The 17,372-nt window shown below is 57.0% G+C and overlaps 1 protein-coding gene across 1 annotated transcript in view; it reads right to left on the bottom strand.

Moving 5' to 3' along the window:
• LTBP2 (latent transforming growth factor beta binding protein 2) overlaps nucleotides 1–17,372 on the bottom strand; it is a 102,028-nt gene that overhangs the window by 10,231 nt on the left and 74,425 nt on the right. Inside the window, exons 15-25 of the mRNA XM_047737098.1 lie at nucleotides 16,566–16,605; nucleotides 15,706–15,819; nucleotides 13,398–13,526; nucleotides 12,611–12,739; nucleotides 8,193–8,312; nucleotides 3,470–3,589; nucleotides 2,019–2,141; nucleotides 1,663–1,788; nucleotides 1,097–1,222; nucleotides 238–360; nucleotides 11–136 (exon numbers count right to left, since the gene is read on the bottom strand). Of these exons, the coding sequence (XP_047593054.1) occupies nucleotides 11–136; nucleotides 238–360; nucleotides 1,097–1,222; nucleotides 1,663–1,788; nucleotides 2,019–2,141; nucleotides 3,470–3,589; nucleotides 8,193–8,312; nucleotides 12,611–12,739; nucleotides 13,398–13,526; nucleotides 15,706–15,819; nucleotides 16,566–16,605 (1,276 nt within the window). The remainder of the gene's footprint in view (nucleotides 1–10; nucleotides 137–237; nucleotides 361–1,096; nucleotides 1,223–1,662; nucleotides 1,789–2,018; nucleotides 2,142–3,469; nucleotides 3,590–8,192; nucleotides 8,313–12,610; nucleotides 12,740–13,397; nucleotides 13,527–15,705; nucleotides 15,820–16,565; nucleotides 16,606–17,372) is intronic.

Genomic DNA, 17,372 nt, shown 5'->3' with positions numbered 1-17,372 from the left:
GGCTTCTCACCCTGGCAGCTGGTGCCCCCCTCTGTGCTGGCGAAGCCTGGTGCGCAGAGACAGAAGAAGGACCCGTGGCTGTTGAGGCACTCGCCACGGGGTGCACAGTACTCCTCTCCCACACACTCGTCCACATCTGCAAGGAGAAGGCAGGCAGTGGCGTCTCCCAGGCGTGTTGCCACCTCCCCTCCCACACCCACCGCCCACAGTGTCGGACGGGCACACACAGCCGCTCACCCTCACACGCGGTGCCGTTGGCCAGCTGGAAGCCTGGGGGGCAGAGGCACTGGTAGGAGCCAGCCGTATTCTTGCACTCGCCTCCCTGGCAGCTGCCCTGGGAGTCTTCACACTCATCCACATCTGCAGGGTCACAAGGGAGCAAGGTGGCCTATGGCGGCACCTCCCAAGGGCAGGAACCGATGGGAAGCTCTCCAGAGGGCCCGTCCCCTGCTGGGGGAGACTGGACCCAGACAGCAGTACAGCTGGCCAGGGAGCCTCTGGGGAGCAGCATGACTGCAGCGCCTTCCACTTCTGCTGGGCTTCTCCGGCTAACCCCACGGCATCCCCGGGGACGCTTGGCCTCTGCCCGCAACCCGGGCCTAGGGCAGCCAAACCCGCTGCCCTCGCCATGGCTGAGAGCTCAGATTTTACTGAGAAGCAACGGGAAGACCAATGAGAACTCAGTGAAGGAAACAGATGCTGAGAACCTGAGGTCACAGAAACTAGACGCTTGAAGGTGGCCTACAGATTGCCTGGTCCAGGCAGATGTTTTCCGAAATCCACTCCCAGCTCCCACCCTTACAGAGAACCCAGGAAGGCTGGACATGGAACAAATTCCCCTGTTTAGTGGCTCATCAGCCCCCAGACCCAGATTGGCAGTTGTCTTTCCAGTTACTGCTGAGGGAGGGGTGAGGATGGCTGTCCCCAGCTCACCCGTCCGAGTTGGACAGAGGGGGCCCCTGGCCCGGAAGCAGCCCCTGCTGTGTCTGATCACTCCCTTCTCTAAGGGTGGTGGTTTAGTCTCTGAAACCACGCACCCCACCCCCGCTGCCCTGTGTTCCCCTCCCTCATGGTGGCAGGGGAAGGGAGCTCTCACCTTCACAGGTGTGGCCCAGGGCACTGGGCTGGTAGCCCGCCTCACAGTCCCTGCAGGAGAAGGAGCCAGCCGTGTTGGTGCAGACACCTGAGGGGCACACTCCCGGGAAGGCGCACTCATCCAGGTCTGCGGCAGATGGCCAAGCCAGTCACCCTGGGGGCCTGGGAGGGCTCCCCCACCTGGCAGGGAGATCCCTGCCCCTCTGGCCTCCTTCTGTGAGCTTGTAGGCCTCTCTCCGGGCCCCTGGGGAGGGGCAGGCCCTGGCTGTGGGCCTTCTGTGGGGGCAACCCTGTCCTCCTCTCCCCAGAATGCTCTGGGGGCGGCTCTCCCATCAGCTTCCCTTTTGTCTCTGTGACTCCCTTTTTTTTCCTCCAGTCATCACCTCCAAACTTGGGGATGATGACAATAGACGCTCTCCTTGGGGCCAAGCCCATCTCTAAGGTCCTCCGGTCTAGCCTGGAGACCCTCAGCATCAGCCCAAAGCTGGGGGACGAACAGAGTGTTCTTTGGGAGGTAAGAAGGCCTATATTCTTCGTCCCCCTCTGCCTGCCCCTCCCCAGGGTTACCTTCACAGGCAGTGCCGTCCTCGTTCACCCAGTAGCCACTCTCACAGGCCGAGCAGGTGAAGGAGCCCTCAGTGTTGAGGCAGAGGCCCGTGGGGCACGAAGCCCGGCTGGCACACTCATCGACATCTGAAACAGGCCAGGGAATTCTGTGTGGGGCTGTGCAGGACAGACGTGGTGGGACAGCCAGAGACTGACAGGCGGGCAGGGGTAGGGCGAAGGATGGGTCTTGGCAGGATGGGTGGCTGGGTCGGCAAGGCTAGGGATGGGGGCGCAGGGCTGGATTAGGAGGGAGTATGCAGAGGGAAGGAGCTGCCGGCAGATTTGCCTGTAGAGGAAGGTGTTTAGCATCTCTGTACCTTGGCAGCCCTTCTCATCTGAGGTGACCTCGTAGCCCTGCTCACAAGAGCATCTAAAGGAGCCCTCCAGGTTGATGCACTTTCCATGGGCGCAGAGCCCGGGGGTCAGACACTCATTTACGTCTGTGGAAGAGAAGTCCAAGATGGCGGGCTGGCCTCCTGCCCTTCATGCAGTCCCCATGGTCAGGCTTAGGGCATCTTAAAGATGAGGCCAGGAAATCAGCATTCAGAGGGGGCACAGGCTACCCTGGGAAGGCAGTGAGGTGGTTCCTGCTCCCGGCCCCACCCACCTAGGCAGGCCAGCATGCCCTTCCTGCCTGAGCCCACTGCAGCTCTGTCTGGTCACACAGAGCACTCTGTGGGACGTCTGGGTGGCTCAGTTGGTTAAGCGGCTGCCTTCGGCTCAGGTCATGATCCCAGACTCCTGGGATCGAGTCCCACATCGGGCTCCTTGCTCGGTGGGGAGCCTGCTTCTCCCTCTGCCTCTGCCTGCCTCTCTGCCTGAGCTTACTCGCTCTCTCTCTCTCTCTCTCTCTCTGACAAATAAATAAATAAAATCGTAAAACAAAAACAAAACACACAGAGCACTCTGCATCTGTCCTAGAAGAGAGAGCCAGGCCTCCAGCCCTGAGGCTGGTTTGGCCCATCTGAGGACACCCAGGATGACGTGTCCAAAACCCCTGACTCACCTTACAGTGGATCTAAATCTTTTTGGCCTCCTACTTGCCAACCAAACAAGTAGGTATGATTCCATGTTCCCAGCCCAACAAGTAGCTTCAGTAGGTGAGCAGGCAATGTAGAGAGAGGCCAACCAGCGCCCGGGGGGAATGAGCAGCAGGCTCAAGGGCCTGGGAACTGCCTGCCCTCCCCAGAGCCTCAAAGCCTCTATTCACAATTCAGTCCCTCCTGGCATTCTGAACACTGGGCCCTTCTTCCTGCAGGGACTGAGGGGAAAGAGCATTCCTTCTACAGCTGACAAGCAGCCCCCTGCGGGGAGAAGACCCCCCGCCCCGTTCAGGTAGGTGTTGCTGTTCAGACATTGCTGTGGAGCTGCCGAAGAGCGGAACGCCCCTCCTGCCCATAAGCCACGGCACGACTTGGCTGCCAGCTCACACCATCAGACTCAGCCTCTTCCTGAGATTCTGGGCAACTCACTCTTCTTGGCAGGATCTGGCCACAGAAGCTCCTGGGACCTTGAGCCATAGCTCCTGGATGGACATGCCCAGGGAGCCAAAGGGGTCCCCACCCGAGCTGATTCAGAGGGCAGAGCAGCAGTCACTGAAGCACGCCCATGTCACGGCCAAAGTCACACGGGAGCCCAGCCAGGTCAGGGAGGACAACAGCCTCCAAGCCACTTCCCCCGGCCCATCTCTTTCCCTCCCCGTGTGTGGGATCCACCAGGGGTCCCAAGGCCAGACAGCCCTCTCAATGCCTTGGCGAGCAGCCCTCACCTACACAGCTCCCGCTCTGGCCCCGGTAGCCCTCCTCACAGGCGAGGCAAGTGTAGGAGCCGGGGGAGTTGACACATCTCCCTTCAGGGCAGGTGCCAGGGTGACGGCATTCGTCGATATCTGCAAAATAACATCCCCTCCCTCGGTCATGCCTGGGAGCCACAGCTCGTGGGTGGCTCTGTGAGGTAGGGGGAGGGATGCCGGAAACTAGGAGAAAGTGAAGGCCATCCAGTGTTCCCAGCTCCACCTCCCAACTTTAGAAAGGAGACTCCCTGGATGGGGCAAGAGGCCGTGATCACCACTAGCTCTGGGAGGGTGGGAGAGCTCTGCTTTGTGAGCTAGTCTCCTGGGAAGAGCCTTCATGTCTGTCTGGGTGCATCCCACCCTCTGCATAGCTGGGATCGTGCATGCGTTGTGCATCAGGTCCCGGAGGTCCCAGGACAGAGAGCCGGCTGGGCAACGGAGGCAGAATGGGCTTTCCTGCACCAGGAGAGGAACGAGGATGACCCCCCCCCCAGTCTCAGAGGAGACCCAGACTCCGTGGCTGATGCACAGTCCCGGGTGGAGGCTGGCAAGGCTTCTTGGCTGGAGACTTTTGTTCCTGCTGAGAACCACCCAGCACCCAGTCTGGTGAGGTCCAGGAGAGAGTCAGAAAGGGTGAGCCTGGACACCAATCAGACAAGCAGGGGAAGAGGGGACCTGAGGAGGAGAGGAGCAGCCAGTCTGGGGAGAATGACAGCAAGGAGGAGGACAGAGGACAGAGAAGGAAAGACGGAGACTGTAGGCAACGTTCTTCCTGACGCGACCTGGCATACCCAGGAGTCCATCACTCAGGGCACACGGGATGCGCGCTGAGTTAGGGAGGTCTAACACAGGGCTTGAACTCGGGGTTGGGACTGCGGGAGGATGTGATGGGCCTCTGGCTCCGTGTTGAGGCTCCGTGTTGAGGCTCCGTGTTGAGGCTCTGTGACAGATGATTGACCTCCAGAGGAATCGAGAGGATTTACTCTTCCTAAATGGTAACTGTCATTCTCCTGGAGGAAGTCCCTGGCTTAGGCAGCCTCGGAAGCCCTCCTGCCCGGGAGGAAGACCTACTCAACACCCATGGAGGCAGGGCCAAGGGTCGGGACACAGGCCTTCTGCAGAGGGCGAAAGCCAGCAGCTGTTGTTACTGAACAGGACATGGGCCCTGATGTGAAGAACGAAAATGAGTCTCCCTTGAGGCTGTTGGATCTGCAGAAGTCAGGCCACATCAAAACCCTCTGTCCCAGGGAACCGGGACCCTCTCAAGGCCAAAATCTGACCCTGAGGGTCCAGAAGAGGAAGAGATACACAGGGCAGGTGGTTATTTGGGTGGGTATCTGTGAGGAGAGAGCCAGAACCCCGAGGCAATCTCGGGGACACTGAGATAAGGCTCATCTCTACAAAGAGGGTAGCCAAGAGCCCTTGGTTGGGCTGTGGTGACCCTGGGGTAACTAACCTATTCTAAGAGTTTTGGGAAAGACAGGGATGGAGAGAATGAGATAGAGGAGGGGGACAAAAGGATCTAGGACCACTGACTTTGGCCGTCCAGGAGACAGCAGCCAGCACCATGGCCTCAGGGCCTTGGCCGAGGTACAGGAGGAAGATGGGCAAAGCCATTGGGAATGATAAGCAATCCCTGCTTTGGGAGATAAAGAGGCAGAGGTGAGGACCCTTTTCTAAGACAATGCTGAGAAAAATGAGGCCTTTGGATCTCTCCTGCAGGCATCAGGCCGTGCAGGAAGGGGGTTAGATTTAGCAGGAGCGAAGAGCCCTCATGTCTGTTCTGGGCACATTCGTGGAGGTGGTGCACCCAGTGTCTTAGGCTGGGCATGAGGACAGTCGTGGTACTGATGCTGTTCACTCAGGATCCCAGCTCTCCCCCTGCTGGGCCAGGGTGGGCTCGTGCCCTCTGGCTCTTTGTGGTTGGGCCTTAGTGCCACTCAGGAGCCAAGAAGTACGTCATTTACAGACCAAAGCATAATTGTGAGCCCTCTGAAGGGTGCTCTTCCTTTTTTCCACGGACACTGGCCACATTCCAGATACTGGCTATTCCTTCTGGTGAGTTCTAGAGTCTGGAAATGTAGGGCATGACCCCCAGCTGACCTGTGGTGGACATGCGGCGTTGGTTGGATATAAGCCTGGCTGTGTTCTAAGCCGTGAAGGCTGGGATTGTTAATGCAGTGTAACCTAGTCTGTCCTGCCCCCACCCCCCACTGCTGGCCTCCTCCCTCAGACCACTGGCGATCACTATATGGGAGAGGTCTGTGAGCGTGTGGGAGAGGGAAGGCTCTCCCCAATGGGAGCGGACGTCATAGAGCCATCTGCCGAGCCCACTGGAAGGCGTTGGATAAAGATTCCAGATGAAGCAGATTCTTCTGACTTCTGAACGGTCCAGTGTTAAGAGCACAGATTCTAATGTCACCAGATACCCTGGGGCTGTCCCACCAGTCCTGCTTGTATGTGGACAGGAGCCAGATCATTCTGACTAGACTAGGGTTTGAATTTTAATCTACAATTACTGTATATTTTAGTAGGTTCTCATGGCTTGGTCGTCACGGGCAGGAGCTATCTGTCTTACTTATCGCTAGCCCATGGCTGGGGCACAGCTGGCATGTTTGCTCACCAAAGAATGAGACCACGTGACTAAAGTTTCACACCCTCTTGTTATGAGGCTGCTGAAGAGACCCCAGGAGACCCAGGGAAAGAGGTGCACCAGGGACCAGCTTGCCAACCTGTCTGTACCCTGGGAAGACCCTGGCGCTTCCGTAAGCAGGGATTTAGGCTTTGCATGGGGGAAATGTAAGCAGGCCCATCCCTGCTCCTGTGAGAGCACAGGGTGCTCCAGGGCCAGAAGCTTGGAGAAATTTGGATGTGGTTGGGGTGCAGGAAAGGCCTGGTAGTCTGCATGGGGTCTAACCCCTTTTCGTGGGAGCCCAGAGTCCTGGTACGACAGAAATGCCACTGAGACTTTGGATGGGCCACTGTCCAGAACATCCGGGCCTTCCACCAGAGACCTGAGTTGAAGTGGACAGCAGAGTGGCTTCTCAGCTGGAGAGAGAAGAAAGAGAGAGAGAGGAAATTGACCAGGCTCCTGGGGTGATGGCTGGGTCTGTGGTTACTGATGGAAACCTGGAGAAGTCTGCAGGCTACATCAGGCTGTCTTTGAGCAGCCTGAGTGTCGCCCGGGGCCGGCATCCCATCCTGACCTCCCAGCTGCTGTGTGCATCTGAGAACTTTTCCTCCTGGTGGGAAGGGGATAATCCAGAGGCGTGGACTGGAGCATGGGGGCAGTCTAGAGGTGAAAAGGAATGGGGCCTTCACATAGAAATGCACTGTAGGTCTTGTACGTATTGTCTTACTTGGTCCTCACCAGGGCCTGTGAGATGGTTTATGGTTTGCATTTTTAGGTGTCAAGATGAGCCAAATCCAGGCCCGTCTCCACCAGAGCCTATGCCTATAACGTGTACTGGTTAGTATAAATCTCATCTTTTTAATGTCCTGGTATTTTCTTGGTTCATCTCCTTTAGTTTTACTTTTTTTAAAATAAAGGCTAATGTCAAATTTGTCATGTTGTCATGCTTAAACGAGGAAGTCTATCTATTGTAGGTAATCTATAAGTCCTCACACAGCTAGCTCCTGGCACACAGAAGGCACCCATCAAAAAGCTAACTCCCTCACTCTCCATTCTCCTGGAAAATGCCAGGCTTTCTGACTCCATCATGCTCATGAGAACAAAGAGTACATTTTGGCTTTGATCGGGGGCAGGCCAGGGTGTTAACGGGAGAGCACCAAGAGGGAGGCATTGAGAGGAGAAGGTGACCCCTGGGGGATGCAGATAGACACTCCTAGCAGGCTCTCCCCTTTGCTAAGACTTTCTAGGACTCTGGACTTGGCTTCCCTGGTAATGGCATTGGAAAAGGGACACCTCCCTTCACAAGGTATTCACCTCCAGGACCCTGTGAAACCAGGCCAAGTGCTGGCCAGGTAAAACCTGGAGGCTGGTAGGTGGCTAGTCCTAAACTTGGGTCAAGGGCAGGATTTCTTTCAGAGGGAAACCTGCCTTACCCCGCTTCATTCCTGTCTCAGCCAGTCTTAGCAGATAGCGCAGGCCTCCTGCAAGCCTCGCACACCCCAGCCTGGCAAGGAGTGGGGGGTGCTGCCAGGAGCTGGCGGGACAGTAACAGCTTCCAGCCAGCCTGGGAGGAGCCCACACGGCAATGTCACGGCTGCCTTTTGGCAAGGCCCGGGAAAGGGCACAAAGATCAGGGCTCATGCATTCATTCTTCACTCATTCACTCAATCAGCTGGCATTTGCTAACATTTATTCAACGCAGGACATTCCTCCAGTGTCTGCACGTGAGTCATCTAAGGATGGGGTCCAAGCCCAAGGAGCTCACAGCCTAACCAGCTTTAGCAAGCGGGCCCCGGTCGGGTCCCCAAACTCCTCCCAGAGAGACCAGCGTCTCCTCCATCATACAGGAGAGCGGTGTGGCTCAGGCGAGGGCTGTTCCCGGGGTCTCACATGTGTAATGTTGCTTGAGCTCCCCTGCTTTGGGGGGCAGATGGGACACCATCATGGAGGGGATGGAAGGCCTCGTGAGGTCCGAGGCAGAGACAAGCTGGAAGGCGGGATGGGGGCAGCCAGAGCCTGGGGAAGGTGGTGGGGCGACCGGCTGTGCTCCCTTATCTCATTTCTTACCTTGACAGTGTCCCTTCCTGACCATGATGTAGCCCTGGTCACACTGGCAGTGGTACGAGCCCTCCGTGTTGGTGCATCGTCCCCCGTGGCACACCCCGGGCTTTTCACACTCATCTATGTCTGTGAACACACAGGGAAGTCGTGACTTGGGCCAGCCCTGCAGGGAGTCCTGGGGCATCGCTCGGGAAGACAAGGACGCCATGCTGAGGCCCTGGCGGGAAACGCGTCCCAGCTGCAGCCATGACTGGGGATGATGGTGGGGGCAGGGGGCTCCCATGGCAGGTCTGAGATTGATCTGGCTCAGGCCTCTGTAAACTCCTGAGGGCCTTTCTCCCCGCGGACGCTACTTTGGGGGGCCCTTGGGGACCCTCAAAGCTGTATCCTCACCCTGAGACAGGGGCTACTTTTGAGGTCAGATGGCATGATCTGAGGCCAATAAAATCCTCTTCCTGACCCCAGTTCATCCTCCAGGAGTCTGCTCTTGGGGTTCCTAGGGGCCTTCTGAAAGTTAGGGCTTTAAGAGCCAGAGAGGGAGCATATCAGGCAGCTGCAGATCCCGTGAAGTGGTTTACGTCATCGTCCCACAGCGTCCCTGTGCCCCACAGCGGCTCAAAAGCCCGACCCGGGTCATGGCACCCCCCTGCCTATGCCCTACCGGGGGTTCCCTGCCGTTTCCGCCTGGCTCCCAAGGCCTCTGCCACCTGACCCCAGGCTCGCTGCGTTTGCTGATCCCCACCAGTCCAGCCACCGAGCCCTTGCTCACACAGATGACCCCACGTGGGGTATCTTTCTTTGCCTCAGTGGTCAGCAGTCCTACCCCCATTTCAAGCACTGGTTCAACTGACCAGCTCCAGGTGGCTTTGGCCATTCCCCATTCCTTGCCCCCACATCATATCAATGGAGGATTTACCTTAGCCCCCCCGCTGCCCCCCAGGCACGGGTTCAAACTCTCCTCCTGGTCCCTGTGCAGATTAAATGAGATAATCCAAGTGGGGGGCCTAGCTGAGTGGCACAAGGTAAGCACTGAAGAAATGTTAGCTATTACTACTCTGGCATTAAACCCACCCTATAAATCTGATCTCCTAGGCCTAGCATGTGAGATCTTTCTTGATCTGGCCCCTGTCTGCTCCTCCCACTTTGGCCCCACCTCCCAGCCTCAGCCACACAGGACCTGCTTCTGAGCTTGGGAGTGTGATACTCTCTTGCCCCGTGTGGCTTCCTGCCCCTGGGGTTGGCTGTCTCTAGCTCATCTCTTAGGAGAGGTTGACCTCTGCCTGCCGACCCCTATGCCCCTTCCCAGGGTTCCCTCAGGACCCAGCTATTATAGTAACTGTTCATTTACTCAATTTTTTCTCCCCAAGTGCTGAGAATGTCCCTCATTATCCTAATGTCCCCAGTACGGAACCCTCAAAAGTGCTTGTTGCGTGAATAGAAAACTAACCATGTGTTTATGGACGGTGTTTTTATCTGAGCAGTACTTTGTAACACTGCAGTGCCCAGCAGACTCCCCGGCAGAAGGGGTAAACCCCCCCTGCCCCAGGCCCGAGACTGGAGACTCTGCCCAAGCAGCACCAGAACCTGCATCTTAGTCACTCTTTAGGCATTTCTGAAAGAACTAGTCCTCTCTCTGAGAAGCTGTGGCCCCAGTGGGAGAGGAAAGGGAACTCAGAGCCAGAGCCAAGTGTGGGCCCTCGGTGAAGAACTTGGACGGGGGATGAGGCTGAGAAAACAAACTTGCTTTCTGGAGAAATATGGGGAACGGAAGAAAACAGAGCTTAGTAGGGCCCATAGGAAGATGGACTCCAGATGGATTCAAACAGGCTGTAAAAGGTGGAACTCTAACTTCAGTGAAAGAATGTGCAAAAGGAGGACGCCTGGGTGGCTCAGTGGGTTAAAGCCTCTGCCTTTGGCTCAGGTCATGATCTTAGGGTCCCGGGATCGAGCCCCGCATCGGGCTCTCTGCTCAGCAGGAAGCCTGCTTCCCCCTCTCTCTCTGCCTGCCTCTCTGCCTACTTGTGATCTTTCTCTATCAAATAAATAAATAAAATCTAAAAAAAAAAAGTGTAGAAGGATATCTTTGTAGCTTACAGTTGGAGAAGGACTTCTTAACTCAAGCCCCAAAAGTATAAGAAATAAGGCAAAAAGGTCAATTTCAACACATGAAAATTAAGGATTTCTCTTTAAAAAGGACCTGTGGGTAAGGTTAGTGGAAAGGGGCGAAATGAGAGACTTGCAACATCTACATCCAGGCAAGTATCTGTGATGTGTAAGGGACTCCCAAGACGCCACAAGAAAAACCAGCAACTGCTGGAAAACTGAGCAAAAAATAGGAAGGATCAGGAAACTCAATGCCTAATGTATTAAGAGATGCTCACACTTATTGGTAAAGTCAATGTTTTTAAAAATATCTAATATTCAAATAATTTATATTGGTCCATTACTTATATTAATTTTAGTTTCAGAAATGGTTATAATTTATATTAATTAATTATATAAGTTAATGAAATAATTCACACATAATTAAATAATGAGCTACTGCTGTATAAGATTGGCAGAATTTAGCAAGTGGGTGTTATCCTGAGTGAGGGCCCAGCAAGTGGCAGCCGAGCCCTGCTGGGAGAGGCAAGGGCAGCTACTGGGGCTCCCTCCCTAGCTGCTGGGGCCAGCAGAGACAACCTGGCCTGGTGACCCCACTCCCTGAAGCAGCCACTGCTTGTCCCCAGCCCGGTACCTTAGGCTGGGCCTCTGGCCTCCAACACCTGCCACAAAGCCCAGAGAAGCCCCCTTGTCCCCAGCCTCTCCCCTCACAAGCCCCACGCTGTTCGAAGCTGCGCTGCTGAGACACGCTGCTCTTGCTCTGGCCACCCTCTGCTTACAGACCTCTCCTGCCACTCACTGCCTGCAGGACGGTGTCCGGACACTTCAGCCAGGCACCCCTGGCTTCACCTAGAGGCTCGGCCCCTGTCCTTTCCTCCTCAGACCCCACGCTCTAGTCACACTGGATTTATCATTATTCCCACTTTCCGCTCTGGTGAAATGGTTCCCTTTCCCGGGAATACTCTGCTTCCTCCTTTCCTTCCCAGCGCGTGGAAGGGAGCGTGTTGGAAGCCAACCACACTTTGGGGCCAGAATGACTTTGATTCTGTTTCTAGCTCTGCCCCAGCTAGCTATGAGGTCCCAGGGATTTGGACTTCAGCACTCTGAGCCTTGGTTTACTGACCTATAAAATGGGGTATGGCTGTCTACCCTACCGCCCGGGGTGGGCTGATGACCTTGATGGGACAAAGGGCTTAGGACAGTGGCTGCATTCCAAAGCGCTCAAGAAATGCTGCCTGGGACCCTCCCGCCCCAGCCCCAATGCTCCCTCAGCGAACCTGCCTGCACCTTCCACGGAGAACCAGTGGCTTCCTCACCTGGATCCCACGCACCATGCGCTCACACCCAACTCACTGCAGGAGCCCAGAGCTCACATGGAGCCTGGCTTGCACGTGCTTAACACTTGGTGCCAGTGAAGGTCATGTGAAATTCTCCCACTCTGATTAAGTTAGCTGGTTTTCGCCTCTATTCCTCTTTTCTCCATCAGGGCACCTGCACGGCCTTGGTCTCTACAGACCCGATCTTCAGGGGATTAGGACCTGGGGGCCGTGGTCATGAGAGGACGCCCAGCTTCCTGATCTCCAGGAGGGAGCTGTGAGGGAGTGCTGGGCTGCCCCGGTTGGAACCAGACATGGAGCTTCAAGGACAGCAGTGCCATCCTCCGGGTGAGGCTTCCAGCTGGGTTATGCACGATAAGGCACTGCTTGGAAAGCGCTGCCTCATACCTCTGTGAGCTCAGTCATAAAAATGTACGCGGAGGCTGTGTATCTCCGCGCAAGCGCTGGATATTCAAGGGTTTGGGCTGGAAGCCACTTTGCCCAGAGCCCTGTGCAGGGGGCCGCACCTCCCCAGGGAAGCACGAAGACTTCCAGGCTCTCTGAGCTGCGGGGAACCCTCTTGCAAAGGCATTCCCGCTCCCCCGTCTGCCAGGAGTCCCAGCTGATGTCCTCACACTTAACCCTCCTGACCCAAAATGGAAGCAGCTCCTAGTCACTCAGAATTCGGGGACTAGGCTTTTAGTTTTCATTTCCAGCCATGTTCCCTGACTCTCTCACACTCTCAGCTCCAGCCACACCTCCTTGGGGCCTTGGTGAGTGTTGCTGTCTTTCAGGTTTGAACCTTTCCTTCCGGTCTGGTCTCAGCATAGGGCTCGGCTTCCACTCGGGTCCAGGTCAGAGCCCTGAGTCTCCGTTCTCACAGCCCCTGCACTCCACACACTGCGGTGCAGTAGCTGGGTGCTGTGAATGCCCAGACCCTCTTCCACCTCAACACTCTGCATGGGGTCCTGGGCCCATCCCAGGGACGCAGGCAGGCTCGCTTACCTTGGCACTCCTGTGTGGTCCCTGAAGTGGCCAGCGTGTAGCCAGGGTAGCAGAAGCAGGAGTAGGAACCCACTCGGTTGACACAGCGCCCTCTTCCCGCGCAGGGGTCCCTCAGACACTCATTGTCATCTGAGCAGAGGAAGGTGGGGAGGGAGGTCAGGGGGACCTTTCTTTGGGCACCTGTCATCAACCTGCCCATGCTAGGAGCTGGACTGGGGATGGTGCTGTGGGTCAGGGAGGGGATGAGGGAGGAGAGGAGGCCGTGGAGATGAAAAATCTCTAAGGCTGGGGTCACAAAGTCTGCCCATAGGGCCCACTCAGGCACCAAGGGCCTGGGGCAGTGGCCCAGCACTTCCTTCCTGCCCCATGCTGCCCTCCCCCAGTGACCCCCTGGTCAATTCCTTTCCTTCAAGGCACAGTGGATGTTTCTCTCTTGTGTCAAATTCTTGAGGGGTGGGGATGGCTGGAGACATTTCCAACTAGGGTAGGCCTTGGTCTGCCGTGTAGGCCACAAGATGGCTGGGGGGGTGGGGTTAGCTCATCTCAGAGGTGATGGCTCCAGGGCCTGGTCAAGGGGCCCTGGGGGGGCTTCCTACTCTCTTGGAGTCCTGGAGACTCATCAGACAGTGCTCCCAGAGACTTGTTCCCCCAAAGTTAAGGTAGGTTTTGTCTGCAGGGCTAGTACTCTTCTTCAACTCTTTGACCACACAGCACCGCTTGGACCTTCTGCTAGATGTTCGACTCTGTCCCCTGCCCCTGAGAGGGCCCAGGGTGCCCCAGGGCATACCCGTGCAGTAGGCCTGGCTGGGGTGCAGCTGGTAGCCAGGGCTGCAAATGCATCTGTATCCATCTGGGAGGTTCACGCAGGTGCCGGGCCCACAGATGTTGGTGGCTCCGGCGGCACATCTGTCGATGCCTGTGGGTGGCAGAGCAAAGCAGAGGTTATGGTGGGGGTGAGGACAGACAAAGGCTGTGGAGTAGGATGGGGAGACTGTGAGAGCAGAGCACAGGGGCCTCAGAGGACCCCCAGAAGCCTTGCTCCATTCTTGGCTGGACCCTCCCATATCCATGTTAGCATGGCCTTGTGTAAAACCCCATGGCACTCCTCCCAGGACCCCGAGTCCCAGGATGGAGCTCACAGTAGTGTATCCCTCTGACTGAGACCCAGTGGGCTCCCCTGGCCCATGTCCCAGCAAAGGGCCTCCCCTGCTGAGGCCCCCAGCCTGCCCTCTCCCTGAATAAGGGCATGGCTCTCGCCCACAGTCCCCAGAGCTTCCCTTCCCCTTCCCCCAGACAGATAGAGCTGGTAAGTAGGGTGTTGAGGGACACCTGCCAGAGGGAGAAAGGAGAGGGGGTGCTGGGGTCAACTGAGCAGGGTCTTGAATGCCATGTTGAGACAGGCCTCTGAGAAAGCGGTTCATGCAAGGTGGGGTACGATCGGAGCTATCTCAGAAAGACCATGCATCTTGCCATGCCATCTTGCTCAGAAAGGCAGCAAAAGGCCGATGGACTGGGCGGGGAGGCACAGGGGGCTCTTCAAAACCCACTGAAATAATTCAAACAGGGGCTGCCCTGGGTGGTGGTTATGGGGTAAAAAGTGGGGAGACATGCTGAATTCAGGAATAGTTTGTCAACTTGCCCAGACTCAGCACTGAGACAGCATAGAGGCTAGCTTTTTTGAACTGTGTACTCAATACTAGAAAAGTGCCTGGCGCTTAGAGTGTGCTGACTGGACATGTGACCGAATGCGTGAGAGGCGCTGGCAGCCTTGTGTCTGCCCTGAGGTCTCTGACGTAAGCCCACCCGCCCAGGGCCCCCCACCCTGCCCCACAGCACGAGGTACCTCCGGAGACCCAAGGGAGGGGACGAGGCCTGTGTTGGTCCACAGCAGGGCCTCACGGCCTTTGCGAAATGGGCCTGTTTGCAAGGTTACCCTGTCCCTGGCCTGGCTCCAAGTTTGCATCAATGCAGGGGCCTTGTGGGGACCCCCTGCCTGGTTCTAAATATCTTCCCAGAAGGGTAAGATTGGGGGAAAGCAGGGGAGAAGGAGGATTAAGCTATGGATAGTGACTGCAAGGGAGGATTCTGTCCCCCCCCATGATGCTGAGAGCTGCTATGGGCTTTTCCTCATGCTCCTCAGCCCGGAACCCTGCCTCTAGACCCATCTTTCTTGTCAGAGAATTTCCAAGAGAGCTCCTGAACCCAGTACCTCTTGCCTACCCAGCAGAGGGGGATGAGGACCATCCATGGAGCAGTGCACTAAGCACAGAGAGAAAAAGGGGGCCTGGGAAAGGACAGCAGGACACCCTGGTTCAGCCCCGGGAGGGCCAGCCCCCTTCTCCACCCCACACTCTCTAGACTATTCCACCGGGCTGCATGGACTCCCTCTTTGCTGGAAGAAATCCAGAGCTACGCCTCTCCCCTGAGGTGAGCTGAGTCTGCGAAGTCAGCCAGCCTCCAGTGAGGGCACACGTGAGGGCACACACAGGTGAGCGCACATGCACGTGAGCACACACGTGCACAGGGAGCCGCTGTGGCATCACCAGCTTGGCTCCTCTCAAACCAAGTCCCCAAACAATGAGCCTTTGAGGAGGCCACATTCCAGAGCAAGGTGGATTTGCCAGGCATTGCCCCTCCGCCGCACGCCCTCACCATCGTGGCCGGCAGAGAGGGGGAATGCCGGCCCCAGTCAGTCAAACAACCTTGAGAACAGAACCGCTTTCCTTCCCGAAAGCCGGCCGTCCATGTGGGCAGGAGGCTGCCCGCTGCCAGGGCTCTCGGCTGACTCAAGGTCAATGGCCCGGAGGAGCCAGGCTCCCGGAGGCTCCTTGCACTGCCCTTCCTCCCGGGGGGCGGGGGGGGCAGAAGCTCCGAGAAAGCCCCAGAGGAAGAGGCACCCCCAAGCCCTCCCTTCTCTTTCTCCTCCCCCACTTGACTGGTGCTTCTGACAGGACTCCTGGGTTCCCAAGGGCACCCCGTGAGATGAAGCCAGGGCTGCTGAGCCTGAGTGGGAGTTCACCAGAGGCCGTGTCTCTGTGGGCGAGGCCCTGGAGCTGGCTCTGCCTGGCCGCCCCCCACCAGGCAACTGCAGGTACCTGAGGGGCCCAGGGCCGCCAGCCCCTCGGCGGTAGTGGTCACATGCTCTTCTTCCTGGTGGTCTGGAATCCCCTGGCCAGGAAGGGGTGGTGTTGGTCTTTCTACAGCATCTCCTGCAGGGAGAGGGGGTGGGGAGGGGAGAGCAGCTGGGCCACAGCCCCTTGGCCACCTGCCTTCCCATCCCTGGACAGCGTTCCCTTCAGACACTGGCGGTAGCCCTTCCCTCCTCCTGGCCTTCCGATGGAAGAACCAGGTGTGGAGCCTAAGGCAGCTCAGTCCTGCAGCCTCCTGGGCTGCTGAAACTTAGCCTGGTTCCAGATGCAGTCAGAGAATCGGAGAGCTCTAACGGGTTCCCGAGCACATCTAGTCTGAGCTTCCGTTTTGCGGGTCACGAGACAGGTTTGTGACAGAAATGGCCACTGGTTCAGAGCCAACCAGCTCAGTGGACACAGAGCCCCTGGGCAGTGCCCTGTCCCCAACTCCAGTGACCCTCAGCAAGCTGGGGTCTGCAGAGCTCGAGCCGTTTCCCAGAGGAAGTCGGGCCATGGGGGAAAGGCTCTGGGGACCTGCTGGGCCCCTGCTTTAGCCTGCAATTCCTCTTTGGTCTCCTTTATACGAGTGGCACCATGAAATGCAGAAAGGGTGCTGTGGCTGGGGAAATATTTGCAAAACAGCTCAGTGTCTTTCACTGACCTTGCTGCACCTTGGGTGGATAGGGCGCCCCGAAAAAAGCACTCACATGTCACCCATCCACAACCTCATCAGATCCGAGCCCCGTGTATCAGCCCATGAGACAAACTCTGTGGTGTGTCCCCCCCTCCCTTCTGTTTTCTGGGAACCACTAGGGGCAGGGACTCACCTGGGACCCAGGCAGGTACTTGGGTAGTACTGGTTGTGACCTGTGCAGACATAGAAGGTCACTGTTGGTTCCTTGGTCCCCCCACCGTGACATGCTTTCTCCCACCACACTCACCCCTACCTCCAGGCTTCCCCGCCACCTCACTTGTTCACTTTCTCGTTCCTTCTAGCTCTCAATGAGTTCTTCCTCTGTGCTGGGCACGCTGCCAGCACTTTATGTCCTTGGTCTTAACTAATCTGCTCAACTAGCCTAGGACAGTAGGTTGTAATGATTAAGGGAGCCGACGTCTGTGCTGTGCCCCTCAGTGTCACATTAGCAATGCTTGACGATGGTCCCCATGCCATGAGTCCAGATAAAGCAATAGAAGCTCGATGTTCACTAGCTTCCCCAGGGTCACAGGACAAGGGTGGTGAGGCTGAGACCCTAGGCCATACCTCGTGTCCTTCACCACAGCCCGCAGCCAGTGGTGGTGACCAGGAGGAGAGAAGGGACAAAGGATGAAAGAGGATCAGGGGCACGCTGGGGGCTGTGAGGACACAGACAGAGGACTCTGGTCTGGGAGTACAACACATGATTCCCCAGAGAGAGAAGCAGCTCCCTGGAGAAACCATTTTGGGGACAGTCAGGTCTGCGGGTGGGAGGGGCAGGGGACAGGGTAGGGATTGGCAGACCGGTGAGGGAAGAAGCAGATTCACTCTTCCGGAATGTTTTTCTAGGAGGACATTCGGTTCTTTACAGGGGAATCCTGGGCACAGGGAAGGGTGTGGAGTGCTTTGAGGCCATCCACAGCTTTTTCCACTTCCCCGC

Source organism: Lutra lutra, chromosome 7, assembly GCF_902655055.1.
Source record: "Lutra lutra chromosome 7, mLutLut1.2, whole genome shotgun sequence".
Lineage (NCBI taxonomy): Eukaryota > Metazoa > Chordata > Mammalia > Carnivora > Mustelidae > Lutra > Lutra lutra.
The sequence above is the reverse complement of the archived record's forward strand: the minus strand, read 5'-3'. Positions and strand labels throughout refer to the sequence as shown.